Source organism: Streptopelia decaocto (genome assembly GCF_964273445.1).
Source record: "Streptopelia decaocto genome assembly, chromosome: 4".
NCBI classification, from domain to species: Eukaryota; Metazoa; Chordata; class Aves; order Columbiformes; family Columbidae; genus Streptopelia; species Streptopelia decaocto.
Window position 1 is genome coordinate 32,077,104 of NC_138658.1, and position 16,333 is coordinate 32,093,436.

The window sequence follows — 16,333 nt, forward strand, 5'->3', positions numbered from 1 at the left end:
GGTTGTGGAGATGGCACAGTCCCGCCTTCTACTGCTGCTGGCAGACTAGGGCTTGAGAGTGCCTGAGATCGGTGCTGCTGTGCTCGCTCTTCGATGTTTCAAACCCATCTGAGGAAGTAACGCTCTCCTCTTCGGAGGGGCCATAAAATGCATGTTATGAATTGTCTCTCCTTGGTCAATGATAAAGAAAATGGGGCTATTCCAGTTGTGACGGGATTAATGAGCGAAGACACGACGACAGCGTCCCAGCTTTCTCAGCCTGCGGCACTGCCATCCCCTCCGCCATGTCCCCTCACAGGGGCACCCCCAGCCCCTCCGCTGCCCCCAGGGATGCCGCCCCCACCGCCCCCTCCTCCTCCGCTGCCTGGGCCAAGCGTACCTCTGCCTCCACAACTGGTAAATGGGCACGACAACCACAGCAAAAAAAAACGAATGCGGAGTTTTTTCTGGAAAACTATCCCCGAAGAACAAGTCCGTGGTAAAAACAATATCTGGACGATTGCTGCCAGACCACAGTATCAGATTGATACAAAGACAATTGAGGAACTTTTTGGGCAGCAGGAAGAAACCAAGCCCCAGGACCACAGAAGTCGGTCTTTAAAGTCTTCATTTAAAGAGACTAAAGAGGAGGTAAGAATTGCAGTAAAATCTCTCTTTTACCTAACGCTGTAGAAACTGGTGTAAATTCTGACATGTCTTTGTCTCCTTCTCTGTGGTGTTTCATCCTTACGAAAATTTGTATTGATTTGAAGGGGAGGGGAGCGATGGGGAAGATAAACACTTTATCCTTAGTGGCACACATTTGCTTTTCAAAGAACTAACAGTGTTTCATTATTTTAAGTTGCTAAGTGCTGTGATTTGATCACCTGTTAACATAAAGAAGTGGAGGGAGCTGAAGGCATCTGTATTTACTGTGTATTTATTGTGTTGAATAGCCCTTGAGTTTTCAGCATGAAACAGGTGTATTGTAACTTTTCAGCTCTTCCACTATGACTGCTGTGCAAACAAACTGTTCTACATGCAGACATGCACCAGGCAGCAGGGAAAGGGAATACTGTTGCAAGAGTTAATGCTGTATATACCCTTGGTGTCCCAGAGGTATCAGGAAGGGAAGTACCAGTATGACAGTGAGGAAATATAATATAGTGATTAAGGGAATTCATTATTTAATTTAGATGGAATTTATTATTTAATTTAGATAATTCTAAGGTTTCAACTTTAATAAATGTTGCTTTCCTGCTAACAAAAACTTTATTTAATCTATCCTGCTTTTTCTGGACATTAGAGTAACCTTCCAAGAAGGTCTGAAGATTGTTACTTATTTCTTTTCTGGTGGTGAGAAGGTAGATACCAAGCACTTTAGGTTAAGACACTCTCCAGTGAACTGATAAGTAGCTTTTCTAGTTCTTAGATCCTGATTTATAAACAGACTCTTTGTGAAGCCTGAATTGAATTGTATTAAGTGATCTTTCTGTGAAGTAATTGGAGGGTTGAAATGCAGATCTAATCACCGGTGTGTTTCTATATACATGATGGCTTGTAAACAAAATACAGAGGGCAGGGGTTAAGAGATGTAACAATGTATCAGTTTTTAGTCAGAAAATAGGAACTCGAAGTTCATGGAATCTTGTAGGAGTCAAAATATGTAAAAATGAGATCAGTGGGGATGAGGTAAGAAACCAGTGTACTGATAGTTGTGTGTGTGGTACATGACCTAAAATAAGGGGTTTAAAAGAGGCATGTGTACTGCCAGCTCTGGAACCCTGACGTCGGGAAGGAGTAATTGGGGCCATCACCAGAGGCAGTCATCAGCCTCTGCGTGGTTTTCAGGCTGTGCTCACCTTGGAATCAGGATGGCAGTGAGTGGACTTCCTGCGCTGCCTACACATGTACACAGCTCTGGCCCCACATGTGTCTTTAGAAGCTTCGCTGCCATGTGTGAAGATCTAGTTATAGTAAAAATGATTGTAAGTTTCATAAACTAGGGTACAGTAGCAAGGGCAGAGAACACCCCTGTGTGCTCCAGAGCTCACGTGTTTTCACGTGCAGCTTGAAACTGGGCATCCTGGAGAGGTTATGAGCAGGGTAGAGATTAAAATTACAGGCAATACAAGGGTTTCTCCAAGATACAGTGCCTGGGAAACAAAAACCTGCCTTGCTGCAAGTTTGTGTTTTTGTCCATCCATCTGCAGCTGGTACAGTGGTCCAGTGCGTCCCTACTGCTTGATGCCCATCCACCCTGGTTCAGGGCTCCCACAGTGTTGTTGCACGTGGCAGCCGGTGAGGCAACAGGACTTGCTTCTGAGTTAAGCGACAAAATGTTCAACTCCGTTGCTAAGCTTTGTCAAGCATGCAACAGTGCTGAGTCAGGGAGTGATGAGCAATTTCTTGTGTGTTAATGGGCTTTGCAGTACTGGCTGCTTAGTAAGGAGGGAAGGAGATAATCCGGAAGGGCTGTGCGTTATTGGAAGTGCGGAAGCAAGGATACACAACAGCTCATGTGCTTAACGTTACTACAGGCATCATTCAGCAATAGTATGGAGATCTGAGGCACAGGCAGTGCTTGTGTCATCAGTTCTGTCAGCTGCTGCTCACTTTGATGGTATGATGGTTATTCTCAGTTCACGGCAGTAAAACCCGTGGAGGTTGAAAGTAGTCGGTGACAGGCTGAAGTACAGAGCATCTGTGTTACTTTATGGAGAATGCATTAGTGTGGGGCCAAGGCAGCTGTACTGCTGTTCCTGGCTGCATCGCTGGCCTGGACAAGATATCTTGTATTTCAGTATCTCTATTCCTTTAGTGTAAAACACAATTCATTTAGAAAGTGCTTTATGGTCTAACAGTGAAAAATGTTCTTTGGAGTTTAAATAGTGGAATTAGTCTAATTGCCATAGTATGCTAACAGTGAATTTTCAAGGTAACTTCAAGTGCCTAAATTCAAGTATTGCTTAGAGCCAAATCTGAAAAAAACAGCATGTGTCCAAAGCGCTGTATGGAAGTGTGTGGCTGGAGAGTCTGCTCTTTTGGCTCAGTGGGGTTCCTTTAGGTGCAGTGGTGTAGCTTCTGTGGGAGGGGGTGCGGAGGGACTTGTCAGCCAGAGTTGAGGGCACTCCCGCAGAGACTGTGATGGAGAGACAGTTTTCATATTTGCTCCAGAGATCGCTGTTGATTATGAAATCATGAGCAGTTTTGGAAAAAGTTCTCCATGTAGCAGCTTCCAGAACTGCATGTCCTTTTTAATTCCCCACTCACTGGTGCTTCATAGAGGGAAATTATATACCAAACTCAGATTATCAAATCCCAATTCTGGAGGCTCAGTACTGAACATTATTATTGTAACAGAAGTCCCTTTTGAGATTTGAGTGAAACTCCTACAGCAGATGCTTTCCTTTTTGTAAACAATCCCTCACCAAACCCTTAGGAGATTAATTAGCATGTTTCCTTGACTAAAGGCTTAATTTGCCCTATGGTTTCATGTAATTTGAGCCTGTGAAAAATAGGGAGTGTAGAGTTAAGTTTATGTGCCAGTTTACTTTCCCCTCAGTGGTGTCACAGTATGGCACAACATACACTCACCTGGGCTATATGGCTAGCCTGGCAGTGGAGCAGGTGGAACAGTGTATTGGAGCCAAGGGAGCTGCTCTTGCTTTCTCCTGCAGCCTGTCCCTCTGCTCTGGTCCCTCACCTCCCCCATCTGTGTGCTGGCTCTGGCAGACATTGGACGCTCTGTAAACAGATTTAAATCAGCAGCTTAGCAGAATGCTGTTTGGGGTTTTTTTGTTTGTTTTCTACTGGAGTAGTTTTCTGCTATTTTAGTGTGTTTTGATGGCTTGCAAAAGGGTGCGGTGAATTCCAGAGCCTGTGCAAGGGGGTAGAGAGGAGAGGGAAGATGAGAAGGGGCAAACAGGTTGTCTCTTCTCCCCTCTCCTGAACATGCTCTCTCTGTTTTCCTTGTGCTGGCTCTGATGCTCGTTCTGCCTCCTTGAGAGCTGCTTCAACCTGTTAATCCAGGAGAGGACTAACACAGCAAAAAACCAACGAGATGAGTACCAGTGCCTGCCGAAGGGGAAGAGCGGGCTAGGAACGTGACAGGGAGGGTGACACGGAGCAGGGCAGCCCTGCAGTAAGCTGCTGGGTTCACTCTGCAGCACTGTGAAAGTGCACCCACCTTTCCTCAGCCACTCCAGTCAGCACATGTGTCTTGGATAACAGACCCCAAAATATTAAACTCAACATGGTTAGTGTGTTGTCAAGTGGAAGATGAAGCAGGAAGTTTTTTATATCCTTCTTAACCTCCAGCACCAAGCCTGCTGCATCAGGCTGTTTCATGCTTGCTGTAACTTGTAAACTGTATCCTACCATGTGAAACGCCATTGTTCTGATGCAAAGAATACATATAATATTTTGCTTTCGCTATTCTGTTTTAAATCCACTTTGTCGTGTTCTATTTCCTCATTTGACAATCTCATGGCAAGAAACTCCTATTGCATTTCTGCAGTCACTGCAAAGTCAGTATTGATATGGGGCTTTTTGAGTCTCCCAGAACACTCCTCTGAATCTTTTGTGTTGATTGCAAGTTTGTGTTGGAGTTCGGAAGTGGATTTCCTCTTACCGTCATCAGAACTACACTATGGTACTCAAGCTAATTTTCCCCTTAATACATCTAAAATAGTGAATATTTCATTGGTGAATAAATATTTGTCAAGCTGATGCTGTTATTACCCCACATGATCTGTGCCTACGGCATATTTCAGAAATACATTGAGCTGAATACTGTCCTGATGAGCAGCAGATTCATGAGTGCATCAGCTGCCCTTCCTTCAAAGATTGCACTGGTTTAGAAGGAGAAGCGGCGAGTGTGTGAGGCAGTGACACTTGCACTGGCTGACAAAGTGCAGGTGCTGAGATGGTGCAGAGTATCTGGGAAAATTGTAGTATTTCCAGAGCAGGATAAACAAAAATTTAATAGTTTTCTGTGGCAGGAGAGTTGAAAAAGATGATAATGGAGAAAGCGCTCCTGAATTTATCTGAAGTAAATAATAAGAAACCATATAACAGTTTTCTTTGGTGTAGAGAATCCCAGTTAGGCTAAGAGAGTCTTTAACTACAGTCCAGTGTAACATTTTGAGTCAAGAAATCCAAGGCTGTTGCTGGTGGACAGCACTTTAAAATCTTTGTAGGTGACGAACAGAGGTTTGGAACATGTTGTGCTGGTGCCAGTACTGAAGGTGTGTATGAACAGAAGATAGGAGCAGGCTGAGCAGAATTTATAAAAAGCTGGGGTACTGTTTAGAGGATAAAAAGCAACAGCTTGGTAGGAAGTCATATGCAGACAGCTTTCTGCAAGGACAAAATTGAATGAAAGCTCAGTGGGGAAGAAGAGTAGACATTATGAACACATGTTCAGACCAAGATTATGAATCTAATATGCAACTGAATGTGAGATGGAAGATACCCTATTTGTGTGCAAGGAATAGGAACTTGTATTTATGGCGTATCTGCCAGATTCCCCTTTTCTCCTCCTCATGCTCCCGTCTGGAAACTCCTTGAAGGCAGCTGAGTAATCACAGCGTTTTCAAACACTTTTGATAATCTTGAAGTGGATACCAAGCAAAGAGTGACCGAAAACTGAGCTATGTGTTTTGATTGTGTACTTGAACAAGAAATAAGAGAAAAAATATAGTACAATCATATACAGAGCAAGAAGCGTGTCTAAGATCGTTATACTTAAGAACAGCTATGACATGTTTATGGTTGCGCTGATAAGGCAAATGCAGATGTATGTGTTGCTATCTGTTGTTTTTCTTCAAGGGAAGATGTTAAAAAAAATTAACTGGTTTTGTTTGAGGTTGTACTGTAAATCTGAGTTGTGCCCTACTTTCACCTAGCTGATGGTCAGTCTTATTGTAATAGTAACCGACCGTGACTGAGAGTATGTACAGAAGGTTAACTGTGAATATGGTTTAGAAACCTCCAGCAAACCAAAAGCCAAATCATGGTGGCAAAGCTTATAGGCTTGAACTAGTACAGAGAAATCAGAGAATTAGGAGTGACCAGAGCAACTGGAGACTGGAGCTGCAGTTTGAGAGGTCAGCGAGAGGTCCCTGCAGTAAAACATTCAAAAAAGATTAGATAATGCAGGGGGAGAGATAGTTGAACCTGTCCTGTGTTAAGGGGCTTTTCCTTAATGATCTGTTGGGGGCCTCTCAGCTCCTAAGATAACAGGAGAATAAACCACAATCTGTCCTCTTATCTTTGCATATGCTAGAACTGAAGGGCTTCAGGCTAGCAATCATCTAATTAAAGCTAATAAGCTGTTATTCCCTGTGTTTTGTAGTCTTTGCTGGTTTCAGAAGGGAGGAAATTCCAAAATTTCAAAAAACTTTTGCATTTGATTCTCTTTTTAGCAGATGAGGCTGTCTCCTGGGTTTATGTTGAGAATAGCACATTAATCATACCTATATTTTCACTGTCACCAGCTGACTGCAGGCTAATTCAATTTCATGACGATGCCAACATTGCATTTATGTATGTATTTCTAATTTGTGCACTGTCACGGAGTTCAAGACATCTTTCCTGTTGTCAAAACCTCAATCATCATGTGAGTCCAACAGCAATCTTGAACATCTGTGTGTACTGAGTTTTATTGTAGCGGTCGTGTGGCATTGTTAACATGAAACAATTCTCTTGTCCTTCTACATCTCATGACTTTTGTGAGTATTATCAACAAAGTAGCTGTGGTAAAATTTTGACCTTAAGGACACTATTCACTAGAACAGGGCAGACATCTCAGGCTTGAATTTGTACGCAGTTACAGCAAGAAAAACTAGTATCAAAAGAATTAACTCTTTTATTTAAAATTTTTAGAAGTTGAATTAGGGGAAAAAAAGTTAGCTTTCTTTTTTTTTTTCCTTTGCATAGTCTGCAGAATGATACATGTAAGATGATACAGCAAATTAACTTCAAAATATAAAGTGGGGAGAGACTATGTTTTATTACGGGTTTGTGTTTGCTTCTAGATAAAGCAAACAAATTTGAGCATTATCTGTCTCAGGTTTTGATTCAAGATCAACTTACTAATCTTTCTGTGGATCAGCATGTCTGTTAGTTTGCGTGAATGGAGTCAGTAGCGCACACTGACCTCTGCTTAGAAAGCCCATCCTCACAGTTGTTACAAAACCTCTGACATATGTGGGGGTTTAAGTGTGGTGCTCAATATCTGGGGCTTTCAAATGCAATACAATGTATTACTTGATAAGCAACATTTTGCAGATGCAGCATTACGAAATAAGAAGAATGTTTTTACGTTGTAATGAAATAGAACTTGATTCTTTCCTTTTATGAAAGTTGCTATGGATTTTTTTTTTTTTGCCTCACTTGGAAAAAAATGGTGTGGGTGTGCTGTGTATTTTCCTGATAAAAACTAGTTATGTAACGTATGATCTTTGTTGGTAAGAAGTGACTCTGTGTATTCATTTGGCCTGTGATTTGGTGGCAACTGCAAACAATTATCTGTGGCAATTTAAGAAATTATATCTGCATGATATGCTGCTTTTCGTAGGTATTGGTAGATTAATCTTTCTTGCTTTCTCTCTCAGGTTTCCATTTTGGATGCAAAAAGGAGTATGAACATTGGGATATTTCTCAAACAGTTCAAAAAGTAAGATTTTGTTTTTCCATGCAGCTAGTGCAGGCTACAGATGTATTAAATTCTTCGTAGTTTTCATGAAATGTATTGCACATTGTGCTCTGTTCTTTTTGGAGTTTACAGTTCTATAGAGGTTTGTCATGAATGACTATGTTTCATAGCTTGTTTTCTACTATGTTTGGTTTTGAGTGCCCTAGTGACTTAGCACCATTTAGAGTTTGCTACTGTTAACCAGCTGCTAAGGGGAGCCCTTGAATCTCATGTAGTACTGCATGAGAGCTGCTTTTCGCTGGCTTCCTCTCTTTATAAAGAATGAATAGAAAGAGGTGAGCTAGCTGTTTTGATGCTATCTTTATTCACTGATAATGTTGTCCTTCAGTAAAGGCATCACTGGAGGTGGTGTTAGAACAGTGCTGCTGTGGACACTGATACATAACCTCATTATAATTCCTCTGAGTAGCCCAGGCATGGTTTTTTTTCTCAGTTTCTGTAATTCACCCTGCAAGTGTTAGAAATGTGTATGCTCAATTGTTTTTTCAAGGTCTGCTGAATCCATCATTGAAGATATTTATCACGGAAGGAGTGAGCCCTATGGTTCTGAACTGCTGCATGAATTTCTTAAATTATTACCAGAAGCAGAGGAGGTAAATAATGGTTTTACATGGAACTTTTCTGTGTGTGGAGTTCTACTGCCTGGGATTCCACGATGAAGGTCTGTAAAAGAAGAATCCTTCCTGAGCCAGGGGATAGAAAATCACTGAGTACAAAGGTTTAATATTCATTTGACATATAGTATTGAGGTTGCAGTGTACACATTCCCTTCACACCGTGGAATTTCACCTACTTTTAAGGTGCTTCTTAATTAAGGTAGTGATAAGGTATATAAGGTTTCTCTGATGTCTGTTATGATGTTCCCTTTGTCCCATTAACATTTTACCAAGCCCTATGGAACCCTTCTGTGTGCAGCATAGATAACTCTGCTCTGGAGGGGTCAGAAAGCTCAGAGTCAAAGTATATCCTAACACAAACAAATTAAGTTTCGCTTCTTTGGCACCTACCTCATGCTTTCCAGTAACAGTGCCTGCGAGTTGAATACTGGTGAGCCCTCTGCTACTGTCTCTCCTCCCTTCTGGTTTGCTACCTGTGTTGTGTATCTGGGATCTGCCTGCTCCTGGGCCTAGGCTGTTGGCTTCCAACAGGGCAAAAAGGCTGCTGTGCACCCACAGAATGTGCTAATGTGGCTCAGTGCTCCAAAGGAGATGTGTTAGAAGGCTCAGAATACCAGCAGCTTCTTCTATGTCCCTGTGCTCACCAAATAACCATGCAAGTGCTGCTTTCTCCACTCCCAGTCCTAACCTCAAGTCCATTCATGTAATTAAAGAGGTGAAGCTTCATGGACTGACCTGGGAGCCTTGCTTAATGATGCACAGTTCCTTGTCTGCTCCTGTATTTGTATTGACCCATTTGTATGTACTGGAGTGAAATGTATACCACAAACTTGGCAAAATTAGCGTTAGAATTGCTTGAGTGCTTCACATCAAAGTCATGGCTGAAACCTGGGAAATTGCTAGTTAATGTCCACATATAGGTCAACTTCAACTCACATGCTTTACCACTTCAAGGTCATACTGTCAAAGCGCCGTTTCCTCTGTGCAGCAGCAGATCTCAGATCCAGTCGTTTTGGTGTCAAATATATAACCCTAAACTGGGCTGCTTTTGCAGGGAATCTTGTAAAAATGGTGTTTAGTTATTGCATTTGATTAATATATTTTTTAGAGTTGGGGGATATCAACAAGTTGAAATGTAATTAATCTGGAAAAAAAAGAGGTGACAGTAGTTCTGGGAAATCAAAACTATTAGCTCTTCCCTCTTTATTTGAATTTCAGTACATATTCCTTTATTTAAGCAGAATTTATCTCCTTTGTCTGAAAGACACCGGAGAACAGTTAAGTGACTCCTAGTTAACTGTGTATATTCAGCAATTTTTTTCTTCTTTTCCTCTTTCTGGTTTAGATCTTGGTTGTTATTTTACAAGTAGAAAATATTTCAAATAGCATGTTCCTATGTGATATAAATGTTATAATTCAGCTAGAATTGTAATGTAGGTTGTTGAATTTTGTCAGAAATTGTCTGCAATACTCAGCCAGATGCTTTAGATATACAGTAGGTGCTGCTAAGAGTGAAAAGGTATATTTATTTCCTAGTGGATGATTTGACAACAAGCCTGCCCCTCAAGATGGTGGGACCAGAGCACTTAAGTGCTTCTAAGGAGGCACTTGAGAAACTAATAGAAGAGATTTTATGGCACAGAGGGTTATTAGAAATTAAAGGGGCATTAGATGTTAGCAGTTCCCAAGGGAAGGCTGGGAAGAGGCATGTTCCCATTTTGAGGTTATTTGTATGTATTAAATTAGTTCCATGCTTCAGAGGTCTCATTGCTCACCATCAGGAAAAGGAAAGACCCCCTTTCCCTTTGTTATTCTCCCTGTAATTGTTTAACTTTTCGAGAGTTTTCGCCATGAGACCTGGGGTCGGGGGGGCAGGACAGGGAGAAGATCCTGAGTGTGAGGGACTGATGCTTCTGCTGGTATGGAAGAAAGTTTCAGTGCCTTCATGTCCTCATCCTTCAAGTGTTCAAAGAATAAGTGGGTGCAATAACTCATTTACTACTGTGGCTCCTAAAATTTTGATGTAGACAGTTAAAAAAAAATTGTTCTCTTTATGAGCCTCAGAGCTTTTGTTGTTCATCTTTCTCAGCATTTTCTTTCCCTAAACGTATGTGCATTGTTCTCCTTGTATGTCCCTTTCTTTTTTATTAGTTTATCATCTGCCTCCCAGTCTGAATACCTGTCTCCTAGAACAGTGATTCACCATTTGCAAAGGGGAAGCCATCACAATTATACAGTCCATCTCCACATACAAGTAATCCAAAATCACTAGTGATACCAGATGAAGTGGTGTTATTTGTTCTGCTGTTCCCTATCCTGTTTAGTAGTCCCTAATTTATCTTTGATCCGGTTGTCTTATCACATGAGAGAGCTTTGTCGAGGTGTCATCATGTTGACCTCTCCCTGCAGAATGTTGCACCTGTCCTCAGCAAGGGTTCCCTGGGATTACCCTTCCATACTTCCTGCTCTCCTGAAGACCTGCCTTGTTGTTGCAGGGATTGAGAATTTTTTGGTGCAGAGACTTAAGCAGTCAGATCCTAGAAGGTTAGTTGTTATTCAGTTACCAGCGCTAACTGTCCTGGTGTAACCGTGGGTGGGCTTCTGCGGTTCCTCTTTGTATGCTCTTCTTTACAGCAGCTCAGATGTTTACAGTCACATTTCCCAGTAGCACAGTTGTCTTGCAGGCTGGAATGAGAGCCAAGTGCCCCCTGCCAGGCGTGTGCTCCACCCCAGTAACTCTGTTAGGAGTTGACTTCTGCTTTTTGTTTTATATAGCACCATTAATCCTTAGTCTGTAAAAATGAGAGGAAAGAGAGAGGAAGACCGTTCCTGGTCATAGCTGTAGAAAGGGCAACTCTTGGACCATCACATTTCTTCTTTTTTTTACCAACCACCTTTACAGTTTATCTAGTGTGAATAAACACTGGCTTTATATTCCAATCTTATCTAGAAGTGGTGTGATGTAGTCACATTACCTGAATGTTCCGCTGGTCACCAGTTTGACGTAAGTGATATATTTTACATCATTTGAGTCTGTGTTATCTCAGGCACCTGATGGATGTTCCAGTGCCTTTGAGATGGGAGAGCTTTTTGACAGTGGAGGCTAAATACTCAGGCTAACAAATACATTTAACATCTGTTGTCTTTAAAATTCTTCTTTATTTTTGCAGTATTTTAATGTGGCAACTCTGCTGACATGCAGAAATAGGTGTCAGTGCTAGTAATTTTCTAGCTGTTCTTTGTGAAAAATCCCAGCAACTACAAAAGCTGTTGCGATTTTTCTGTATAAATGGCAAATACTGGCTCTTTGGATGTTTTTTGTCAAACTGATTGAGACCATTATTGAAATATTGGCACTGCAGTGAAGTCCTCTGTCAAACTGAAAACATTTGGATATTTTCAAATGTTTAATTTGAAAAAACTTCACAAGTTCTTGAAGCTGGCAAACCTAGAGGTTACTGCAAGGTTCCACTCAGTGTTTTGCTGGGGGCTGTTGGTGTGGCACCAGCCCAGCCATCATACAGTGGTTTAAAAAAAAAGATCAATAAAAGGTTTAAAAATTATCCATACATTAACAAGTAAGATAAGATCGCTGATTTTGTGTAAGCCTTGTTAGAAGTCCTGCTGTTTGTACCTTACTGTGGTGAGCAGTTTTGTGCTTCATCCATTTTGCAGCTCCCGTTTTTTTCCAGGGAGCCTGCCTTGACTGAAGGAATGGCTTTATCTGCTGTGTCACTTCTAAAAAGATTCCTAGCTGTTTCCTAAGGATATTGTGTTGAAGTGGCTGACAGCTGTCATTTACTGGCATCCTGACCAAAGCAGAGGAGAAGCTTTTAGCTGCTTTTATGTGCATATCATTGCAATCTTCAGCAGGCCCAGACTGGTAAAGCTGAGAGAGTCCAGTGTTTAACGAGCTAGAATAGCCAGAATTTGTACTTTAAATATATACTGAAGAGAGCGTATCATGCTGCTGATCAGCTCACCCACACATATGCACACCCAGGTTACCAACACAATGTCTTAACTTCCTTTGTAATGTCTCAAACCTGTCCTTTGCTCATGTACTCTCTTCTAAAACCCTAGTCATCTGTCACCTGCTTTATTGGAATTGTTTCTGTCTGTCAGCTTTACCCTTTTCAAATCATGTTTGTGTAGTTATCTACCCCCACCTTTCCTCAGCCAGTGCTCTATATGGCTGATCATCCTGTGTGTTTTTCATCTCCTGCTTCCTTTCTCACCCCTTATGATGGCTGCAGGTTTTTCTCCTTTTTATCATGTGTTGGCAGAGGTTCTCCACTGCCCAGGCGCTTGCCCCATGTGCCTCCTCACCTAATACATGAGCTGCTTTCCCATGTGCCCTTGTAGTTGGATTCCACTGTGATGCCGTTGGGAGTACTTGGTATTTTTCAACTGTGTTGTTCTTTAGTGCCCTGAGTGTTTGCAATGGCATGGAAATATATATTAAAAACAAAACAAAAACAACAACAACACAAGATAAACTCTTTACTCCTCTGGACTATTTCACTTGGCTTCACTTGGCTTCACTTATTTATTTGTAGCATGAGGAATATTTGACTTATTTACTAAGAATGTGGAGAAATACTGAGTTATAAGCATATATGAGAAGGAGTAGTGTACAGATTTGCACTCTTCTTCAAAGGTCCTTCATAGGAGTGCAACATACCTGTTTTATGCTACGAAGTTAAAATCCCAGTAGATGTAAATAAGTGCTACTAGTAACTCAAAAATGATTGAAAACTTGAGTGGCAGGAATGCAGTAGCTTTCCTGTCTGTGATGAATAATGAGATATTTGCAACAGGCATATCTACTCCAATTGTTCATAAATCAAATCAAAGATTGGGCTTTCTGTTTCATAACTGTTTTTAAAATGAAGCAAATTACATATGTGAGAACCTTCTATATCTAAAATCTGATTTAGTGTGCATGGGCATGCATGGACAGTGCAAATGCATAATCCGTATACAAATTAATGAAAAAATAAATTAGTAACTCTGCGCCCAATTTTAGTAATACAGAACTTAGCATACAATGTAATTATACTCTCTTGCATGTATACAATACACTGCCATATCTTGGTACGTGACTGCATACTGTTGCAGAAAAGATTTTGTTGTGAAGATGGGACTCTGATAGAGTTATTCATTGTGATTTTAAAATAAACCACATTTTTTAGCTGCTTTGTGTTCTCACACTAATTATAAACCTCTCTACTGTATCTGTTAACATGATTAGTAGTTGTCAGTCCCCATAGTTTCTTTGCAGTTCCTAGCTGCATTTGGCATTTGAATCTGACCCTCACTTCTAGGAGCTATCAAAGAATCTCCATTCTCCTTGGGAAGACTTGGACAACACAGCTGCAGAAAGTAGAGGCCAATCCCACGGGCTTTTGAGTAGCCTCCCTTGGAACGTGTAGGGGCAGCAATCCAAAATGTGTTCCAGTAATTCTTAGCTCTGCTGTTGAGAAGCTGTTCTTTTGGTTCATAGGTAGTGTCAATTAAGTCAAATAACCTTTTTTTATTCTGGTTTATGTTGAGATAACTGGTGTTTTTCAATTATGAAATTCGTAATAATGACAGACCAGAAAATAAATTGTTGTCTTAACTTTACCTTAGCCATTCCCCAGACTGTTGACTGGTTTAAGGCCAAATTAACAGCCGATTTAGTCTCCTGTGTTGAAAACTCAGGATGAAAAGGACCTTATAACTCTTTGGTGTTTCTGTTTGTGCAATGGGTCACTATCTTCCACCTTGCCTGGGGTTTGGGCTTGTCTGATGAGCTGCTTTCCTGCTTCTTGAAAAGGTACTTTTGGTCATACGTGGCAGAGATAGTGGAAGTTAAGCTGGCTGATGCGGGCTGGAAGAAGTGTCACCAGGATGTGAACAGATCTCTGTGTTAAGATTGATTACAGATGCCTTTTGGCTTGACTACTGCCCAAAGCTTTTTGTGCTATGGCATTCACACCCCATCCCACCCATCAGAAGGCAGCCTCGTCAATGCCCTCTGCTATGCACATGCAGGAAGGTTCTTCATCTGGATGAATTCTAGGATTCAGTACTCCTTTGTACCATTCCAGGCATTTTTCCTAATATTATAAGGTAGAAGAAAGAGGATTTCATCCATTTTCTGTAAGATTAACATTCCAGATAAATAACATTGATCGCTAGTTACTGTCAAAAGTATATTTAAATATAGTACAGATAGCATGAATAAGTTAATATTCCTGTATCTCAGGACATCATTGTTCACATTTTGTGCATTTAGATCTTAAGATTGCATCTTCCTATATGTGCCTGTGGTTTATATGACCTTGATTTTGGTGACTTCGGCAGGGTTTTTTGGTAGGTTGCTTTTTTTCTCCCCCTCCCTGAACCTCAAATCTGAACGCCTGTAGCCTTTTCAGGCAAACTTTGATATTTGCAATATTCTGAAGTGAGGCTGGAAAATTTGCAATTTTTGTTGTTCAAGTTGCAGCCAGTATTTTTTGGAACCTAGATTAAAGGACAACTGCACAGACTAACTGAGTAGGTATCTCACACTCCCCACTTTATGATGGAGGAAAAAGTGTTTATTTTGGTTGTGTTTCTTGCTCGTTTAACATCTTAGAAATACCAGGAATGTCAAGTCTGGTCTTTCCTGTTTTTTGTTGGCAGACTTCTTGAGTGACTCTGTAAATTAGGAGTTTTCTCAGGCCTCAAAAAAAAAGGGTATGCTGTTTATCTTTAGAAGGAGCTTTTGTCCGAGTGTCCTGAATTAAAGGGGGCAGTGGATTAGGAAATGAAGTTAGATATCGTGAATAAAAATTGCTCTTTGATTAGAATTCTCTTTCTCAGTCATAAGTGGATATTTGTGTGTGTGTGTGTGGTGTGGGTTTTTTTTTGTTTTGTTTTGTTTGCTTTTTAATTTGATAATCGAGGGTTTTTTCTATTCTGTGTTTAATTTGTAATTTTTATTTTCTCTTCCTGTGCTCTCAGCAATTCTAATTTTTTTATAATGTGGAAAAAAAAAATGGGAATAAAGCAGAACAAAGCTGTTAAAATAATCCTTTTCTTCTGCTAGTCCAGAACTTATTTTAAATCCCTGATTTAGCATAGCATATGTTATCTTCCATTACAAATGAGTTATTTTTTTGCTGTGAAAGCAGCAAAATAGCTTAAGTGATTAATTTGTAGCGTGGTGTGGATATCTTGGGAAATCATGGCAACCTGATAGCTATTGATGCCCTGCATGTAGTGTTCCTCTCTCCAGGATAGTTTAATATGCTTTCTAAAAGTGAAGACCATCTCGTGTAAATGTGGTTGTGAATGGGCTTTAAGTGTAATGTTATATAAAGGAAAGATGATGGGCTGGTTTGTAAGTCAGTGGAAACATACAACTGATAACTGGGTGTGAACTTGTTGGTTGAATGAAGAAGTAGGGATATTGAGGGTGAGCTCTGCTTTTGGACACAGTTGGTGTGTTGGAAGATGTGAAAGGAATTCCAGTTACACTTAAACAAATGTGCATGTATTTTCCAGTTCTTCTATATAAACAAATAGTAAGTATGTGGGCAGATCAGTGGCTTCCAGATCATGCAAATATACAGATTTTGGTGGAGCTGGGAAGATCGACATAATTAATGCAGTGATATTTCTTTTGCATGTAAATGATGTTCTCAGAGTACTGACAGCAGATATTTTAAAATGCAAGACTGCATTTATGTTTAAAATGTTTCGTGTGGATTAAAAAAAGTAAAAACTCAAGAGCATGAAGTTTACCCCTTAAGAGAGTTTTAGAGGAAAAAAACAAAACAAAAACCAAAACCAAACCAATCCCCCCATAACTTAAAACCTTAGCTGCATTGTGTGAAAGAGATCTAGGCAGTCCTACGCTGGAACTTTAAGCTATGCCTAAGAATATATCACCGTTGTTGAAGAGTCAAGGATCATTTTTCAGACCATCACATAAGCAGCTATTTCCTGGCCGAACACCTAGAGAACAGTAAGTTGACTGGCTGGA

The 16,333-nt window shown here is 40.7% G+C and overlaps 1 protein-coding gene across 1 annotated transcript in view; it reads left to right on the forward strand.

Moving 5' to 3' along the window:
• Nucleotides 1-147: 147 nt before the first annotated feature.
• Nucleotides 148-16,333, forward strand: part of FHDC1 (FH2 domain containing 1) — a gene marked incomplete at both ends in the record, with an annotated part of 30,909 nt that continues 14,723 nt past the window's right edge. Inside the window, 3 exons of the mRNA XM_082051171.1 lie at nucleotides 148-630; nucleotides 7,599-7,660; nucleotides 8,190-8,292. Coding sequence (XP_081907297.1) covers nucleotides 148-630; nucleotides 7,599-7,660; nucleotides 8,190-8,292 — 648 coding nt within the window. The remainder of the gene's footprint in view (nucleotides 631-7,598; nucleotides 7,661-8,189; nucleotides 8,293-16,333) is intronic.